General features: G+C 38.5%; 1 protein-coding gene across 2 annotated transcripts; it reads right to left on the bottom strand.

Moving 5' to 3' along the window:
* Positions 1-3,502: 3,502 nt before the first annotated feature.
* Positions 3,503-19,787, bottom strand: LOC133633534 (high affinity choline transporter 1-like). 2 transcript variants are annotated; one of them, XM_062026084.1, is made up of 9 exons: positions 19,704-19,787; positions 17,278-17,454; positions 17,092-17,205; positions 15,651-15,806; positions 9,212-9,360; positions 8,548-8,691; positions 7,071-7,224; positions 4,987-5,204; positions 3,503-4,811 (listed from the first exon to the last, which is right to left on the bottom strand). In XM_062026084.1, the coding sequence occupies exons 2-9, from the start codon at positions 17,438-17,440 to the stop codon at positions 4,287-4,289; spliced, it is 1,623 nt and encodes a 540-aa protein (XP_061882068.1). In that variant the 5' UTR covers positions 17,441-17,454; positions 19,704-19,787; the 3' UTR covers positions 3,503-4,286. The 2 variants fall into 2 exon arrangements, with proteins under 2 accessions (XP_061882068.1, XP_061882069.1); XM_062026085.1 differs by lacking the exon at positions 19,704-19,787 and having other exon boundaries at positions 15,651-15,741; positions 17,278-17,424.
* Positions 19,788-20,248: the final 461 nt, after the last annotated feature.

Here is a 20,248-nt window from a genome sequence, read left to right as displayed (position 1 = left end):
AAATTAGGACCCACACTTTGTCGACCGCATGGGCTGGTCCTTGGAAGGATGCAGCCGCCCAATTGAGAAAGAGCTTTTAGTTTCTCACCCTGATGGCCAGAAGCCAAACTGAGGTCTGAGTTCTTCTTCTCTATGAGCTCAGGGCTAATGACATTATTGATGGTAGATTGCTGCCATCTCCTGGAGTTTCTCCTACATTAGTGCTTCTACAACTGTTGACCAACATTACACACAAGGCCTACTTTAAATTGAACATTAGAGAACTACTTGTGTTTTATTTATACAGTCGGTATTCGCTAGCACAATATTTAGACAATAGATCTCCACTGTGTTTTTTGCAGTGTTTTGTCATTAAAAGGCACAATGACAATAAGGTTCTTTGAAAAAATTGTGACTATTAACCTTTTCAGAACCTCTCATTGGTCACTGGATGCTTATCTACAAAAACAAGGTGACCTGACCTAATGCTGAGTCCTGGGGCCCCAATTATAAAAGGTTGCTGTGCACAAAAAAGTAAAAAAAGCGCAACAAGTAACTTTCACCCCAGATGTTGGTATTTTTTTATTATATTTGGAAAATATTGCACATTTCTATGCACTCTTTCGACCATTGGTAGAGCTCACACTAGGTTTTTCATACACAAGAATAAGTGACGGCAAATGAAGCCCATACTCGCATGAAAACACCCCGAAAATAAATTTCACAAATAATAAGTATTCCTCTAATTATGAATGCATTTGTTAGACCCTAAATATGAAAATATAGAGCTGTACTGTAGTTATATTGTTTAGGCAGTTATAATGTGCTGTGTCATTGAAGTAATGTTTATTTTGTTCTGGACATACTGTAAGCTAATTCAAAAGATGCATACATACAGTGCCACCACACCGTTTGCAACCTGCAGCTCTGGAGCTGTATCAGCATCAGGTGCGTTGATTAGTAATTTGGAACCACTTCGCTGGGGCGCGGCCATGGCTGGAGAGGAGCGCACAGGGGAGGTGCCGAGGAGAGGAGCGCGCCCGAGCCGTGACACATATCACATAAAACACGGCACATAGCTGAAGTTTAATATATCTTTATCATAACAATGTAAAAGGTTAATATGGTTTGCTCCTCTTCCTTTTTCTTTCTTTTGTTATCCAAGTATTTATTACATTTATGAATAGTTGCATTTGAAGGGATCATAATGTTAAAAATAGAGGTAAATATTGTATTTCATTGTCAATATTGTTATTTCTATTGGTATTATTATTGTTTCAGTTTTAGTGCAATAGTATTGATTGTCATTACTAAGTTTGCTGATGTAGTTCTGTTGTTTTTGTTTTGTTGTCTCCCTCAGTCTTGTTCCCCTCCACTCCTCATCATTCCCCTCTCTGTCTTCTTTTTATACATTGTATTTGCTAATGTAGTTCTATTGTTGTTTCGTTGTTGTTGTTGTCTCTGTCTGTATTCTCCCCGTTTTCCTTCCCAGAATTCCACCCTCTGTCTTCTTTTTTTTTTTTTTCTCTCTTCTTTCCATCCCTTCCTGTTCCGAACCGGCTGCGTCAAACACCAAGTATCCAAATGTTAATTTAAGTGAAATAGGGCAACAAGACAAATATCCACATTTGTCTTTTGTAAAGTAAATCTGTACAACAGAAATGGGCATTTACATCAACAATATGATTTGCCGGAGTGGCTTGATAGGACAGATTACAAAAGAAAAAAAAAAAGTCAACTCCGATTTCTAATGGAAAGGAATTTAAATGGACGACCTCAGGCCATCCATTTCAAAGATGTGTGATATACAAACCCTGTTTCCATATGAGTTGGGAAATTGTGTTAGATGTAAATATAAACGGAATACAATGATTTGCAAATCCTTTTCAACCCATATTCAATTGAATGCACTACAAAGACAAGATATTTGATGTTCAAACTCATAAACTTAATTTTTTTTTTGCAAATAATAATTAACTTAGAATTTCATGGCTGCAACACGTGCCAAAGAAGTTGGGAAAGGGCATGTTCACCACTGTGTTACATGGCCTTTCCTTTTAACAACACTCAGTAAACGTTTGGGAACTGAGGAGACACATTTTTTAAGCTTCTCAGGTGGAATTCTTTCCCACTCTTGCTTGATGTATAGCTTAAGTTGTTCAACAGTCCGGGGGTCTCCGTTGTGGTATTTTAGGCTTCATAATGCGCCACACATTTTCAATGGGAGACAGGTCTGGACTACAGGCAGGCCAGTCTAGTACCCGCACTCTTTTACTATGAAGCCACGTTGATGTAACACGTGGCTTGGCATTGTCTTGCTGAAATAAGCAGGGGCGTCCATGGTAACGTTGCTTGGATGGCAACATATGTTGCTCCAAAACCTGTATGTACCTTTCAGCATTAATGGCGCCTTCACAGATGTGTAAGTTACCCATGTCTTGGGCACTAATACACCCCCATACCATCACAGATGCTGGCTTTTCAACTTTGCGCCTAAAACAATCTGGATGGTTATTTTCCTCTTTGGTCCGGAGGACACAACATCCACAGTTTCCAAAGACAATTTGAAATGTGGACTCGTCAGACCACAGAACACTTTTCCACTTTGTATCAGTCCATCTAAGATGAGCTCAGGCCCAGCGAAGCCGATGACGTTTCTGGGTGTTGTTGATAAACGGTTTTCGCCTTGCATAGGAGAGTTTTGACTTGCACTTACAAATGTAGCGACCAACTGTAGTTACTGACAGTGGGTTTCTGAAGTGTTCCTGAGCCCATGTGGTGATATCCTTTACACACTGATGTCGCTTGTTGATGCAGTACAGCCTGAGGGATCGAAGGTCACAGGCTTAACTGCTTACGTGCAGTGATTTCTCCAGATTCTCTGAACCCTTTGATGATATTACGGAGCGTAGATGGTGAAATCCCTAAATTCCTTGCAATAGCTGGTTGAGAAAGGTTTTTCTTAAACTGTTCAACAATTTGCTCACGCATTTGTTGACAAAGTGGTGACCCTTGCCCCATCCTTGTTTGTAAATGACTGAGCATTTCATGGAATCTATTTTTATACCCAATCATGGCACCCACCTGTTCTCAATTTTCCTGTTCACCAGTGGGATGTTCCAAATAAGTGTTTGATGAGCATTCCTCAACTTTATCAGTATTTATTGCCACCTTTCCCAACTTCTTTGTCACGTGTTGCTGGCATCAAATTTTAAAGTTAATGATTATTTGCAAAAAAAAAATGTTTATCAGTTTGAACATCAAATATGTTGTCTTTGTAGCATATTCAACTGAATATGGGTTGAAAATGATTTGCAAATCATTGTATTCCGTTTATATTTACATATTACACAATTTCCCAACTCATATGGAAACGGGGTTTGTAGTTTATAACAAGGCTTGTCATAATTACTCAATGTATCATTCACATAGTATTTTATGCTGGGTGATAATCGTCCATCCATTTTCAGAATCAGAATCAGAATCAGAATCAGAATAGTTTTTATTGCCATTGTTTGAGAAAGGGTTCACAAACTAGGAATTTTTCTTGGTGCAATCGTGCAACATAAAACAGATACAACACAGAATTTTCTACCGCTTGTCCCGTTCGGGGTCGCGGGGGGTGCTGGAGCCTATCTCAGCTGCTTCGGGCAGAAGGCGGGGTACACCCTGGACAAGTCGCCACCTCCTCACAGGGCCAACACAGATAGACAGACAACATTCACACTCACATTCACACACTAGGGTCAATTTAGTGTTGCCAATCAACCTATCCCCAGGTCCATGTTTTTGGAGGTGGGAGGAAGCCGGAGTACCCGGAGGGAACCCACGCAGTCACGGGGAGAACATGCAAACTCCACACAGAAATATCCAGAGCCCAGGATCGAACCCAGGACCTTTGTAATGTGAGGTAGTGAAGTGAAGTGAAGTGAATTACATTTATATAGCACTTTTTCTCAAGTGACTCAAAGCGCTTTTACATTGTGAAACCCAATATCTAAGTTACATTTAAACCAGTGTGGGTGGCACTGGGAGCAAGTGGGTAAAGTGTCTTGCCCAAGGACACAACAGCAGTGACTAGGATGGCGGAAGCGGGGATCGAACCTGCAACCCTCAAGTTGCTGGCACGGCCGCTCTACCAACCGAGCTATACCGCGGTACATGCACTAACCCCTGTACCACCGTGCTGCCCACTGGGTGATAATCGATGATTTAAAAAAAACATTTGTAGTTAGCTGTTGATGTTATGGAGTAGTAGTTGTTAGTTTGAACTCCTGTTGAACCTCCTGTCATCTTGTGAGGTGCCTTTAAACGGTGCTTTCCAGTAACTGCACAGACACAGGGGCCTCTGTGTTGTTTCCACCGGCCTTTCTGTCTTCATAAACGTTCTCTTTTGGTTTGACCTTAAATACATCCCACTTTTCAGACAACAGGCCTTGATTGAAAAGGAAAGCCGCCAGCCAGGAGAACAGCAGGACAGATAGCAGGGAGGTGATCATGATAGCAGTGCGGAAGGGGAAGAACTGGGTGAGCGTTCCCTCATCATTCAGTTGGCAGCCGTAGCAGATGACAGGTGGCAGGCCGAAGAGTGGCTCTCCACTTAGAATTCTCAAAGTGATTCCCACTAAGAAGCCCAAACTAGCCCCGTAGCCATTGGACACCTTGAAGAAGAGAATGCAAACCAGCTGAGGAAACATGATGGTGAAGGACATGTCCGAACCAACAAGCCAGAAGACCAGAACACTGTTGTCCAGGAAGGTGAGGCCAGTACCAGTCAGACCTACAACCACCACCGAGATACGAATCACCCACTGCATCTCACGGTCTGATGCCTGAAATAAAAGAAAAATAAAATATAGATCTTCTAGTCTTCGGATATTTAGAAAGACAACACAATGACCATAAGGTAGAACAGCACGATGTTTCAATACAGGAAACATTCATTGGAGACTTTATGAAAAAAATTAAAGATTCTGCGTGACAGTGCATTCTAGCTCACATTTTCACCTGTTTTCTGATTATGTTCTTGTAGACGTTGGAGGAGAACATTGAGGCAGAAGACAGCAGTGCAGAGTTCATGGAGGACATGACAGCAGCAGTTACAGCTCCAATGCCAATGAAGGACACAAACGTGGGAGTGAGGTATCGCAGGGTAATGGGGAAAATGGAACTTGCCTCTCCACACTCATAGGGAGTTGGTAGTCCATAGCTTGTTGAATTCCAGTCTATGGAAATATTAGATGAATACCAGTGATCACAAGTAAGGTAGTCTTACAAAAAAATAAAAAATACAAAACCCAAAACCAGTGAAGTTGGCACGTTGTGTAATTTGTAAGTAAAAACAGCAAATCTTTTTCTACTTATATTCAATTGAATAGACTGCAAAGACAAGATATTTAATGTTTGAACTGAGAAACTTTTTTTTTTCCGCAAATAATCATGAACTTAGAATTTAATGGCAGCAACACATTGCAAAATAATCAGCAAAGGGGCATTTTTACCACTGTGTTACATGGCCTTTCCTTTTAACAACACTCAGTAAATGTTTGGGAACTAAGGAGACCATTTTTTGAAGCTTTTCAGTTGGAATTATTTCCCATTCTTGCTTGATGTACAGCTTAAGTTGTTCAACAGTTCGGGGTCTCCGTTGTGGTATTTTAGGCTTCATATTGCGCCACACATTGTCAATGGGAGACAGGTCTGGACTACAGGCAGACCAGTCTAGTACCCGCACTCTTTTACTATGAAGCCACGCTGTTGTAACACGTGGCTTGGCATTGTCTTGCTGAAATAAGCAGGGGCGTCCATGATAACGTTGCTTGGATGGCAACATATGTTGCTCCAAAACCTGTATGAACCTTTCAGCATTAATGGTGCCTTCACAGATGTGTAAGTTACTCATGCCTTGGGCACTAATACACCCCTATACCATCACAGATGCCGGCTTTTGCGCCTAGAACAATCCGGATGGATCTTTTCCTCTTTGTTTCGGAGGACACAGCGTCCACAGTTTCCAAAAACAATTTGAAATGTGGACTCGTCAGACCCAAGAACACTTTTCCACTTTGAATCAGTCCATTTTAGATGAGCTCGGGCCCAGCGAAGCCGGCGGCGTTTCTGGGTGTTGTTGATAAATGGCTTTCGCTTTGCATAGTAGAGTTTTAACTTGCACTTACAGATGTAGCGACAAACTGTAGTTACTGACAGTGGTTTTCTGAAGTGTTCCTGAGCCCATGTAGTGATATTTTTTACACACTGATGTCCCTTTTTGATGCAGTACTGTCTGAGGGATCGAAAGTCCGTAATATTGCTTACGTGCAGTGATTTCTCCAGATTCTCTGAACCTTTTGATGATATTACAGACTGTAGATGGTGAAATCCCTAAATTCCTTGCATTAGCTGGTTGAGAAATGTTGTTCTTCAACTGTTGGACAATTTGCTCACGCATTTGTTCACAAAGTGGTGACCATCGCCCCATCCTTGTCTGTGAATGACTGAGCATTTCATGGAAGCTGTTTTTATACCCAATCATGGCACCCACCTGTTCCCAATTAGCCTCTTTACCTGTGGGATGTTCCAAATAGGTGTTTGATGAGCATTCCTCAACTTTCCCAGTCTTTTTTGCCACTTGTGCAAGCGTTTTTGAAACATGTTGCAAGCATCAAATTCCAAATGAGCTAATATTTGCAAAAAATAGCAAAGTTTTCCAGTTCGGAGATAAGTGTCTTGTCTTTGCGGTCTATTTAATTGTGGGCGGTATAGCTCGGTTGGTAGAGTGGCCGTGCCATCAACCTGAGGGTTGCAGGTTCGATCCCCGCTTCCGCCATCCTAGTCACTGCCGTTGTGTCCTTGGGCAAGACACTTTACCCACCTGCTCCCAGTGCCACCCACACTGGTTTAAATGTAACTTAGATATTGGGTTTTCACTATGTAAAGCGCTTTGAGTCACTAGAGAAAAGCGCTATATAAATATAATTCACTTCACTTTAATTGAATATAGGTTGAAAAGGATTTGCAAATTTTGTTTTTATTTACGATTTACACAACGTTCCAACTTCACTGGTTTTGTGTTCTGTAGTTTAAATGTGTACCAGTAGATGCAGCAACAGCTCCGATGAGTATAGGAGGGATACCCAGCACCAGGCAAAAAGCAGAGGAGGCAAAGCAGATCACTTGAGCCTGGGTGTAAGATGAGGCGGACAGGATCCTTTGGTATAATGCTTGGTAAGCCAAACCACCTAGAGCCTGGTAGAAACATGGTTTTATTCAGGTGACAGGAAGTGCAAGGAAGACCAATCCTGACTTGTTTTGCTGATGATCTGACAGCTATCATCATGGTACTGTTTCATACTCACAGTCCAATATGTGTACCGTATTTTCCGGACTATAAGCACATTTAAAATCTTTTTTTTTTTCTCAAAACTTGACAGTGCGCCTTATAACCAGGTGCGCCTAATGTAAGGAATAAGTTTGGTTGAGCTTACTAACTTCGAAGCTATTTTATTTGGTACATGGTGTCAAACATAAGAGATAAGTGTAGGCTGCACTATGATGGCAATATGACTCAAGTAAACAACAAAGTGTATATGTTCCATTGAAAATATAGAACATTACACACGGTGACTTTAGTAAGCTATGTAGCCGCACCGCTTGATGTGCATCAACATATGAGTATTATTATAGTGTTATAGTTATAGTGGAGATAAGGTAAGACATATTATCTGGCGTTTTGTTTCGCAATATTATGCAAAAGAATTTTTGCAAAGCTGTATTTGGGATTTGTATAAATCCTGAAAAATTGCGCGGTCCGCCTTTGTAGTCCGTGAAAACAATGTTAAGCTTCTTCTTTTTCTCTACATTCTTGTTATGGGACATTTATCCTCCGCTGTTGCCATTTGTAATATTAAGTAGTGAAAAGTTCTTACTTATATCTGTCAGTAAACTCGCCATGAATGCGCTAAAACATCCATCCATCCATTTTCTACCGCTTGTCCCTTTTGGAGTCGCTCAGCTGCATTCGGGCGGAAGGCGGGGTACATCCTGGACAAGTCGCCACCTCATCGCAGGGCCAACACAGATAGACAGACAACATTCACACTCACATACCGGTGTAATTATTATTCACCTAAGGAACTTTGGTTATTAGAGAGTTCCAGTCGGACGGTTTTTCACGGGACACATTTCCGGTGTTGTTGTTTCCGGATGAGGAGATGCTGCTCCGTTATTGATTTAAGTGAAGTCTAAATGTCATTAAATGTCCATCTTCTGACACTTCTTCCACTCCCATCCGGAAGCGACTGTCAGAAAGCGGCTTGAAGATTATCTGTAAAATATAATCTATGCAACATTTTGACCAAAGAACCACCATTACATGCTATGTAGACAACAAGGAAGTGTTTTCAATTTAGAAAAAAATTATAATAATATGACTTCTTTAATGCACCCTATAATCCTGTGCGCCTTATGTATGCAAAAAGATCAAAAATAGACCATTCATCGGCAGTGCGCCTTATAATCCGGTGCCCCCTATGGTCCGGAAAATACGGTACTTAAACACTTTGGACTCACCAGCACCATGAAGTTGTCAAACCACTTTCCGGCTTCATGAGGCTCAACCGTGCCAACCCAGGGAGCCTGAAAGATCTGGTTGTAGGCCGTCAGTGAGATGTCCAAAGAGTGAGGGTTGGTCAAGGCGAAAGGGACACACAGCCACTGTGTATACAAACACAAAAACACTTCATATGATTGAATACAAACACTTGAAATGATTGAATATGAGGGAAACCTGTATAACTAAAACAAGCTGCATATTTATACTCCATACTGACTGCACTTTGAGAAGCCGTAAAGCATGTCTGATTCGGTGGCTTTAATATATTTTTGGGTAAGTAACAATTTCAAGTTGACTTTTGTGATTATCAGCCTTCCAACATTACAATGACGTCAATTAATTAAACTAAAAGTGAAACATGAAATCCTCCAGATCGTTTTTGGTTTACCCAAACCTTTGATAGAACTACAGTAGGAATCTCCAGTAGTAGATGACCACGCGGAATCCCTCCCGGCACCATACATATAATGACTGGCTACAACTTCAAGACCACCTGCACAATCGTATCTTCTGTTGGGGCCGTATTTGATATCTCATAGACACTCATCAGAATGTTGACACAAGAAATTTTCAAGGTTCACCGACTGGATTTCTATGCGAGTTGGTGAATAGATGCTTTACCAGGCTGATAAATATGAGGATCAGCTGGATGACTTCTGTGTAAGCCACAGAGTAAAATCCTCCCAGGATCGTGTAGACAATGGCTACCACCGAAGCGATGATGATGGAGTAGACGTAAGAAATGTCCAGGATCACACTCATAGTCGCACCTGGAACAACACAGCATTGTAGTGAAAAGGATGGGACAAATGTTTTAACAGTAACTGGTAGGGAATGTCCCTATCAACATTTTTGGCCTCTGATCCCAATCCGATTTTGAGTCCCGATCAGATACTTTGACAATAAATTATAGAAGTGAATATGTTTCATAGCAAGCAACTAAAGTACACAAAATAACACATTTTTATTGAGCTCATCTAATTAAATTTAGAATGTTTTAGCATTCTTGTAAATTAGATGACATATAATGTTGTGGTATTAATACAAAATGTTATCAAAAGAAAGTGGCAAGTGGATAAAAACTAAACAAAGGTAAAAACTACTATTGGCTCCCATTTAATCATTTGGGTTTTGTCTTTAAAGCCTCCCTGTGTCTAAAGACTTACTCTCTGAGTTTGTAAACAAGAACAAAAAAGACCACAAGAATTATCAACATAAAGAAAACGATAAATATCTGTCTAATTACTTAAGTATAATTTATGCATTAATAACATATTAGGTATCAATAGTAGCGACATCTGGATCGGTCACTCCTACTTTATACACAGTATAACCGCTAAGTTTGGTTTCTTGTGTCATCCTGCTCCATGTGTGTGTAGCATGTTTAGTGAACAATTTTCCTTTGGTCCTCTAGTAAATAATGGTACATGGAAAAAACGTAGTTTATTATCACATTGGTGGCAAGGATTAGTATCATAGAAACGGCTTCTAGATGACGCGCGCTCAAATTAGAGCGGTGCTCTGGTAAGACAAACATGCACCTTCCTTAAATCCATGTACACACCTGCATTTGCACAACAAGGTATCTGGGAAATGTAACTGTGTCTCCTTTCGAAGGAAATCTTTCACCTGATTTATATTTTTAACCATGAAAATTATTTTTGTGGTTAAAACTATCACATTATTACGGTAATAATGATAACCTCATAAAGCACTAAGACTCACAGAGAAATTTTTTAACCAAGCTTTTTTTTATTAATTATGACTAAAAAGACACACACACACAATTTTTTTTATATATATATATATATATATATATATATATATATATATATATATATATATATATATATATATATATATATATATATATATATATATTAGGGCTGTTAACATTAATTCATTACGCATAAAAAAAATATCACACACACACACACACTATTTTTATAAATATATATATATATATATATATATATATATATATATATATATATATATATTAAGGCTGTTAACATTAATTCATTACGTATAAAAAAAATATCACCTTAGCATAAATAAATGAAGATTATTTACAGGCAGTAATCAAGTCATACACACACACACACACACACACGCATATGCGTGTATATTGTATAAACAAGGTGTATACAATATACTGTACTTATTTAACCAAGCTTTATTTTATTCATTATGACTAAAAAGACACACACACACACACACACACACACACACGCACGCACGCACACACACACTATTATATATATATATATATATATATATATATATATATATATATATATATATATATATATATATATATATATATATATATATATATATATATATATATATATATATATATATATATGCCCACCTCAACCAACGCACGGAGGGGGGGAGGTTTGGTGGTAGCGGGGGTGTATATTGCAGCCCGGAAGAGTTAGGGCTGCATAGGAGTCTGGGTATTTGTTTTGTTGTGTTTATGTTGTGTTACGGTGCGGATGTTCTCCCGAAATGTGTTTGTCATTCTTGTTTGGTGTGGATTCACAGTGTGGCGCATATTTCTAACAGTGTTAAAGTTATTTATACGAGCACCGTCAGTGTAACCTGTATCGCTGTTGGCCAAGTATGCTTTGCATTCATGTGTGTGTGCGTGCTGGAGCCGTACATTTATGTGACTGGGCCAGCATTCGCTGGACTGGGTGAAAAGCGGAGACGATTTTTGGGAGGGGTAGTGAATTTTGAGAGTCTCCCGGGAGGGTTGGCAAGTATGAGAATTAGCGGTGAATGCGGTGTTACCGCGGCCAGCTCTATTGTTAATTTGATATCGCCTCAAGGGCCAAGTGAAATTACACGGCGGGCCAAATTTGGCCCGCGGGCCAGAGTTTGACACCGACGCTTGTGGGAATCACAAAGGAATATCTTAAGAGAAAGCGATTGCAGCCATTTCGGATACAACACTTCTCAGACGGCAAGAGAACTTTCGAATGTCTGGCCGGGTCAGCTGTGATTCTACATAGCGAAAAACTTTGTTCATTTGTCAAAGGAGAGACAACGAGAATGCGAGCTCCCGTGGATGTGATAAAAATGGTAGCGTGTGCTTTGTATTACCTGGCCGTCAAGGAAAACGGTGAATGCATTTGGACTGGCAAAGCAGACTATCAGTTATTGTCAGCCATGTATGTCGCCGACTCAACGACTAGGTCCAGAGTATATAAAGTCACCAAAAATGAATGGACAATGAAGGTGAAGGCAAAAGAGTGAGGAGTGTCCTGACTAGATATCTAGATCCCTAGATTGATTAATGTTAAATGTTCTTTATCACATTGTTTACGTGTCTAATAAATATTTGATTAATTTATGATGGCTCAGGTGTGATTCACTACAATAGGGCCCCAAAGCACACTGGATTCCAGTTAATTGAAATACCACAACACTGGATATTGTTCAGATAAGTTACATTTAAGAACAAAGCATCACTGGAGATGACTATGACGTGTGCATTTTCCGCGCATGCGTACTAGGTGGCTTTGTGCCGGCGGACGGCAGGGAGCGGGGGTCTTAAACAGTGGCATTGTTGTGTGTGGACACTGATAAGGTTAGGTGGGATTTAGTGTAAACGGGTCCTCAGTGAGAGGCCACAAGTAGTACGTGTTGGGAACAACACCTCCAGCACCATCACCCTGAGTACGGGGGCCCCACAAGTCTGCGTGCTCAGGCTTCTGCTCTTCACCCTGCTGACACACGACTGCACACCAACTTACAGCACCAATCACCTCATAAAGTTTGCGGACGACACAACAACGATGGGTCTCATCCCCAAGAGCGACGAGACACACTACCAGAAAGAGGTGGACTTTCCGACCATGTGGTGCAGGAATAACAACCTCCTGCTAAATGTCAGCAAGACAAAGGAGATTGTTGTTGACTTTCAGAGAGGCCACACCGATCACCCACCATTAACCATTGATGGTTCTGCTGTTGAGAGAGTGAGCAACACCAAATTCCTACATCAGTGAGGACCTGTCATGGATCACAAACACTACATCACTGGCAAGGAAGGCACAGCAGTGCCTCGTCTTCCTGTGGAAACTCAAGAGAGCAAGTTATAAGTTACCGTATTTTACAGACTATAAGGCGCACTTAAAATCCTTTCATTTTCTCAAAACTCGACAGTGCGCCTAATGTAATGAATAATTTTGGTTGTGCTTACCGACCTCAAAGCTATTTTATTTGGTACATGGTGAAGTGATAAGTGTGACCAATAGATGGCAGTCACACATAAGATATACGTGTAGACTGCAATATGACTCAAGTAAACAACACCAACATTGTATATGTTCCATTGAAAATATAGAACATTACACGCAGCGCTCAAAAATCTATCAAAATGTTTTAGTACGACTTTGGTACGCTATGAAGCCGCACCGCTTGATGGATTGTACTGTGCTTCAACATACAAGTATTATTATGGTGTGTGTATAAGGTACATATTATGTGGCGTTTTGTTTGTCAATATTATGCAAAAGAGACTTTTCTTACCTTCTGGTACTTGCTGATCTGTATTTGGGATCTGCATAAGTCCTGAAAATGTGTGCGCGTCCTTTGTAGTCCGTGGTAACGCCGTAGTCGATAAGCTTCTTCTTTTTCTCTATCTTCTTGTTATTGGACATGCATCCTCCGCTGTTGCCATTTCTAATATAAAGTGTAAAGTTCTTACTTATATCTGTCAGTGAACTCACCATGAAAGCGCTAAAACATACCGGTGTAGTGAGTTCCGGTCGGACAGTTTTTCACAGGACACATTTCCGGCATTGTTATTACACTAGTGAGCCACGGATGAGTAGATGCTGCTCCGTTATTGATTTAAGTAAAGTCTGAATGTGATTAAAACAGTTAGCTCCATCTTTTGACACTTCTTCCACTCCCGTCTTTGCACGCTACACCGCTACAACAAAGATGACGGAGAAAAGACGCTGCCGAAGGTGAGCCACATAAATAAGACCGCCCACAAAACATAATTTATGCAACATGTTGACCAAAGAACCACCATTACATGTTATGTAGACCATTACATTTTTCCATTTCGAAAAAATAAAATAAAAATATGACCCCTTTTAAAGGCCTACTGAAATGAAATTGTTTTATTTAAACGGGGATAGCAGATCCATTCTATGTGTCATACTTGATTATTTCGCGATATTGCCATATTTTTGCTGAAAGGATTTAGTAGAGAACAACGACGATAAAGTTCGCAACTTTCGGTCGCTGATAAAAAAAAGCCTTGCCCCTACCGGAAGTAGCGTGACGTCACAAGAGGAACTTGAGAGGCTGCTCACATTTTCCTATTGTTTACAATGATGGCCGCCAGAAGCGAGAGCGATTCGGACCGAGAAAGCGACGATTTCCCCATTAATTTGAGCGAGGGTGAAAGATTTGTGGATGAGGAAAGTGCAAGTGAAGGACTAGTGGGGAGTGGAAGCGATTCAGATAGGGAAGAAGCTGTGAGAGGCGGGTGGGACCTGATATTCAGCTGGGAATGACTACAACAGTAAATAAACACAAGACATATATATACTCTATTAGCCACAACACAACCAGGCTTATATTTAATATGCCACAAATTAATCCCGCTAGCTAGCTCCTAGCTCCTAGCTCCTGTCCATATAACCCGCCAACACGATTCAAACACCTGCACAACACACACAATCACTCAGCCCAAAGGACCGTTCACCTAGCCCAAGGTTCATAAAGCTTATATATTTACCCAAAGTTACGTACGTGACACGCACGTACGGGCAAGCGATCAAATGTTTGGAAGCGCAGCTGCATACTCACGGTACCACGTCTACGTCTGTGTATCCAAATCAAAGTAATCCTGGTAAGAGTCTGTGTTGTCCCAGTCCTCTACAGGCGTCTGTGTATCAAAGTCAAAGTCCTCCTGGTAAGAGTCTCTGTTGTCCGAGTTCTTCGATCTTGACTGCATCTTTCGGGAATGTAAACAATGAAACACCGGCTGCGTTGTGTTGCTGACTTCCCTCGCAAAATACTCCGCTTTGCACCGACAACTTTCTAGTTTGCTTGCTCAGCTTCTTTCTCCATAATGCAATGAACAAATTGCAACAGATTCGCCAACACAGATGTCCAGAATCATGTGGAATTTTGCGATGAAAACTGACGACTTTAAGCTGGCCGCGGTGCTGGACTAAAATGTCCTCTCTAACTCGTGACGTCACATCCGCAGCGTCATCATACCAAGACGTTTTCAGCAGATATTTCGCGGGAAATTTAAAATTGCACTTTAGTAAACTAACCCGGCCGTATTGGCATGTGTTGCAATGTTAAGATTTCATCATTGATATATAAACTATCAGACTGCGTGGTCGGTAGTAGTGGGTTTCAGTAGGCCTTTAATGTGCCTTTTGTATGAAAATAGACCTGACTAGACCCGCTCAACGGCAGTGCGCCTTATAATCTTGTGCGCCCTATGGTCTGGAAAATACGATAATTTGCTACATGGTCTCCTGAAACAGCTCAGCCTTGAAAGGAGTGATCCATACGGTGGCTTGTTAAACCTTATTCATAGAACCACTGTTACCTTTGGTAAACATCCGTTTTTTGTTGTTGTTGTTGAAGGCACGTCTGTGTATGGAACTAAATAATTATCACTGTAGGTTCATTGTGTACAATTGAATTGCTTTGTTGTTCAAAATGAAATGTGTTTATATAAGTTTAGATTGGTTATGTTTTCTATCAGGGGGAAATATTTTCATGTGTATTTATATTAGTATTTAAGCATGCTAGTGTTTACTAGCACAAGCTGCCAAATAACGATTGGCGCACTAGCTGTTAGCTACCAATCAGCTGTTTCTCCAGGAAATAAGCAGTATCTCAGTGCCATGAAGCTATAGAAATGTGGGAATCGTTTCAAATTAACATTTGAAACGGTATTACTAACTTTTACTGGGGTTAACACTGGTAATTATTACATCCCTAGTAACTGGATTTGTTTATGCCTGCAAGATAGTACCAAATAGTTCTACAGTGTTAAGGAACTCACCCACGCTGACAAGTGTGCGTGCCACCCACAGCACATCAGCGATGAGTGCTGGAAAGATCAGAGCACTGGCCAGTAAGTTCCCGTACTTCTGCTGGAAAGGATCCAACATTGTCACATACTTGTTCTCTCTCATGGGCTTTGCAAAGAAAAAGCCACCTAGTAAAGGGAACAAATTGGTCTACAATAAATGCTGTTAGTTATGTAAGCATGCTTAACTTTTTTAAAGCCTATCAATGGAAAACACAAATCATTACTGTCATATTGAGTAAAAAACAAATGTTTGTGTTTGCAAACCTTACAAAAGCACATGTCTCTAGTAAAACTCAGAAAGATACATTAATACAGGCATTATTAGAAATGTTGCATGTTTGGCTTAGGAGTTATGCTTGAATACCTTTTTTATTGCTTTTTTCGCATTATCTCAGGATTCTAAGAACATTACTGTCATATTGAGTAAAAAACTATGTTTTGTGTTTGCAAACCTTACAAAAGCACATGTTTCTAGAAAAATTCACAAAGATACATTAATACAGGAAGTGGTAGACATATTGCATGTATGGTAAACACAGGCATTATTAGCCAAATATTGCATGTTTGGTTTAGGAGTTATGATTGAATACATTTGTTATTGTTTTTTTCACATTATTTCAGGATTCTAAGAACATTACTGTCATATTGACTAAAAAACTTCTTTTTTTTTGTTTGCATACCTTACAAAAGCACATGTTTCTAGTAAAACTCTCAAAGATACATTAATACAGGCATTATTAGACATATTACATGTATGGTAAACTCACAAAGATACATTAATACAGGCATTATTAAACATATTGCATGTTTGGTTTAGGAGTTATGCTTGTTTGCATTTTTTATTGCTTTTTTGCATTATCTCAGGATTCTAAGAACATTACTGTCATATTGAGTAAAAAACAAATGTTTGTGTTTGCAAAGCACATGTTTCTAGTAAAACTCACAAAGATACATTAATACAGGCATTATTAGACATATTGCATGTTTGGTTTAGGAGCTGTGCTTGATTAATTTTGTTATTGCTTTTTTTGCATTATCTCAGGATTCTAAGAACATTACTGTCATATTGAATAAAAACCTAATTTTTGTGTTTGCAAACCTTACAAAATCACATGTTTCTAGTAAAACTCACAAAGATACATTAATACAGGCATTATTAGACATATTGCATGTTTATTTTAGGAGTTATGCTTGAATAATTTGTGTATGCCTTTTTTCGCATTATCTCAGGATTCTAAGAACGTTATTGTCATATTGAGTAAAAAACAAATGTTTGTGTTTGCAAACCCTACAAAAGCACATGTTTCTAGTAAAACTCACAGAGATACATTAATTCAGGCATTATTACACATATTGCATGTTTGATTTAGGAGTTATGCTTGAATAAATGTTGTTCTTGGGTAGAACTTACCTGAGAAGAATGTAAGGGCATATGGCAAAGGCACGAGAGCCCACACTGCCCCTAATGTTGGGTTGTATGTTGCTTCAGCGATACCAAGTATGAACCCTCCTCCTACCCATGTCGCTGCAAAAAACAAAAACAATTTTTAATATTTCAGTTATCATTTGATTCCTTCTGAAAAAAGCAACTTTTTACCTGTGAGAGTGCAGATACCCACAAGCAAGTTGATGTTACGTCCAGCAAGTAGGATTCCATCTCCCACACGCTTCTTGGAGAGCCTGGACGCCCAGATGCTTGTTCCCAGGATGATCAGATAGAACGCTGCCACCACCGCCAGACCCGCCACGTTCAATGTCATAATTGATTGTTTCTCTGCAAAGGAAAAAGACAGATATATTAAAAAATAAATCGCAAGAGCAAACCATCAGTGACCTCTGACCGAGAAAAGATTGAGTAGTAACTGCATATGAAAATGTTATTTGCTGATATAGCCATAAGTTATTTAAAGCACAACTCCCTTTAATTTCCATATGAAATCTTTCGTCAGTAACTTAGTAATCAAATCAAATCAAATCAAATCAACTTTATTTATAAAGCACATTTAAAATTTACCACAGGGGTAGCCAAAGTGCTGTACAATGGGCAGGTTAAAAATAATACGAGAACCGAGCAAACACAACACAACACAAACAGAACACGATAAAAAATAAATAAATAAAATATAAAAAACATAAAAAACATAAAAACATAAAAACAGGTTCACAGCAGGTGTATTATGGGGCGCCATTGCAGGATGGGTATCACTCAGTGTTAAAAGCCATGGAATAAAAGTATGTTTTTAAGAGAGATTTAAAAACAGGAAGAGAGGAGGCTTGTCTAACACTCAGAGGTAGGTCGTTCCAGTAAGTTGTATCAGAAACAAAACAACATTCAGGGTTTTTGATTTTAAGTAACGAGTTGAGATACAAACTGTGAGCAAGGAACTTTGAAGATAACAGAATAACTGCTAGGAAGAAAAAAAACACATTCCTGTGATAAAATGAAACAAAGATTAGTACAAACACCACCAGTCACTAACACAGTTTAAAATACATTTAACGGTCTGACATATATTTTTATTTGTATTATTATTAGCTATGTTGAATTCTACGTATTGACAGTTATATTATATTGAGGAAAAAAACACACCAAACTGAACATAAAGGGAGAGTCACTAGAACAGGGGTCACCAACCTTTTTGAAACCAAGAGCTACTTCTTGGGTACTGATTAATGCGAAGGGCTACCAGTTTGATACACACTTAAATAAATTGCCAGAAATAGCCAATTTGCTCAATTTACCTTTAACTCTATGTTATTATTAATAATTAATTATATTTATCTTTGTGGAAACACTGATCATCTTAATGATTTCTCACAATAAATATATATAGAAACAGATAAATATCAATATGCAACACTTTATTTTTATATTTTCTCTAAGTGCACATTTTTCAAATTGAACATTTTCAAATGATCACTTCTAAGACAGTCTTGTGAAATCACAATATCCCATTTTAAATAGCTATTTTATATTAAACACAAAAAACACTTTACATTTTAAGTGTTTATATATATATTGTCATTTGTAAGTTACATGTAAGTGTGATTTAAACAAGAATAGCTAAATAAATAAATCTATATATATTAAAAAAATGGGTATTTCTGTCCGTCATTCCGTTGTACATTTTTTTTCCTTTTACGGAAGGTTTTTTGTAGGGAATAAATGATGAAAAAAACAATTAATTGAACGGTTTAAAAGAAGAGAAAACACGAAAAAAATGAAAATTAAATTTTGAAACATAGTTTATCTTCAATTTCGACTCTTTAAGATTAAAAATTCAACCGCAAAAAAAAGAGAACAAACTAGCTAATTTGAATCTTTTTGAAAAAATTAAAAAAAGAATTTATGGAACATCATTAGTAATTTTTCCTGATTAAGATTAATTTTAAAATTTTGATGACATGTTTTAAATAGGTTAAAATCCAATCTGCACTTTGTTAGAATATATAAAAAATTGGACCAAGCTATATTTCTAACAAAGACAAATCATTATTTCTTGTAGATTTTCCAGAACAAAAATTTTAAAAGAAATTCAAAAGACTTTGAAATAAGATTTAAATTTGATTCTACAGATTTTGTAGATTTGCCAGAATATTTTTTTTGAATTTTAATCATAATAAGTTTGAAGAAATATTTCACAAATATTCTTCGTCGAAAAAACAGAAGCTAAAATGAAGAATTAAATTAAAATTTATTTATTATTCTTTACAATAAAAAAAAAAAATTACTTGAACATTGATTTAAATTGTCAGGAAAGAAGAGGAAGGAATTTAAAAGGTAAAAAGGTATGTGTTTAAAAATCTTTAAATAATTTTTAAGGTTGTATTTTTTCTCTAAAATTGTCTTTCTGAAAGTTATAAGAAGCAAAGTAAAAAAATTAATGAATTTATTAAAAAAAAAGACTTGTAAACACATACATGCGTGTGTATAAAAGCCATTTGTACTCAGTAAAACCATCCATTATATCAGCACATTGTCAATAAATTAGGTTATTACAAAGAACACAACACACAACTTACCTAAAATGTGGAAACTTCTCACTTACTGGAAAAGTGTCACACAATGGCAGAGAGGAAGTGGCTCCCGTGTAAAAGTGTCCAAGGCTGTCCAAGTGAAGTAAAAAAGCCCAGGCAGGATACAAAGTATCAAGCTCATTTACACACCTGACGCCACTCTGTCGGACTCCACGTTACTACAAATTATGTGTTTCTTTTATTCAAAATGATCATCAGATTTGAGGATTTTTTTTTAAACATCCATATTTCAAGCCCCAAATCAAAGGATACAGGGACCACTTTGACATTGTGCATTTTGTAAATTAAGGACTCAATTAAATTAATTGCCATCCATGGCCAGGACAGAGAGCTATGCAATTGTTGCATCCTGATTGGTTGAACAAGTGCTAAACCTCCACCTTTTTCCCAAACCTTCACACACAAGTCCCCTTGGGAATTGATGCCGGTACTTAAAGGTGTTAATAAAAGTTTAATAATAAAATACCAGTGTGCTGATAATTATAACTGTGCTGTCCAGTTATGTTTTGTTTTATTACACTTAAGATTGT

Source organism: Entelurus aequoreus, linkage group LG18, assembly GCF_033978785.1.
Source record: "Entelurus aequoreus isolate RoL-2023_Sb linkage group LG18, RoL_Eaeq_v1.1, whole genome shotgun sequence".
In the NCBI taxonomy this organism is placed as follows: domain Eukaryota; kingdom Metazoa; phylum Chordata; class Actinopteri; order Syngnathiformes; family Syngnathidae; genus Entelurus; species Entelurus aequoreus.
Note: the sequence above shows the minus strand (reverse complement) of the source record. Positions and strands in the feature narration are given on the sequence as shown.

Bases quoted from the DNA above. Each gene is read 5' to 3' on its own strand.
- LOC133633534 (XM_062026084.1), bottom strand. From the start codon at position 17,440: ATGACATTGAACGTGGCGGGTCTGGCGGTGGTGGCAGCGTTCTATCTG. The intron at 17,206-17,277 runs GTAAAAAGTTGC...TGTTTTTTGCAG, and splicing joins GGGTATCTGCACTCTCACAG to CGACATGGGTAGGAGGAGGG. The intron at 5,205-7,070 runs GTACACATTTAA...ATATTTCCATAG, and splicing joins AGCTGTTGCTGCATCTACTG to ACTGGAATTCAACAAGCTAT.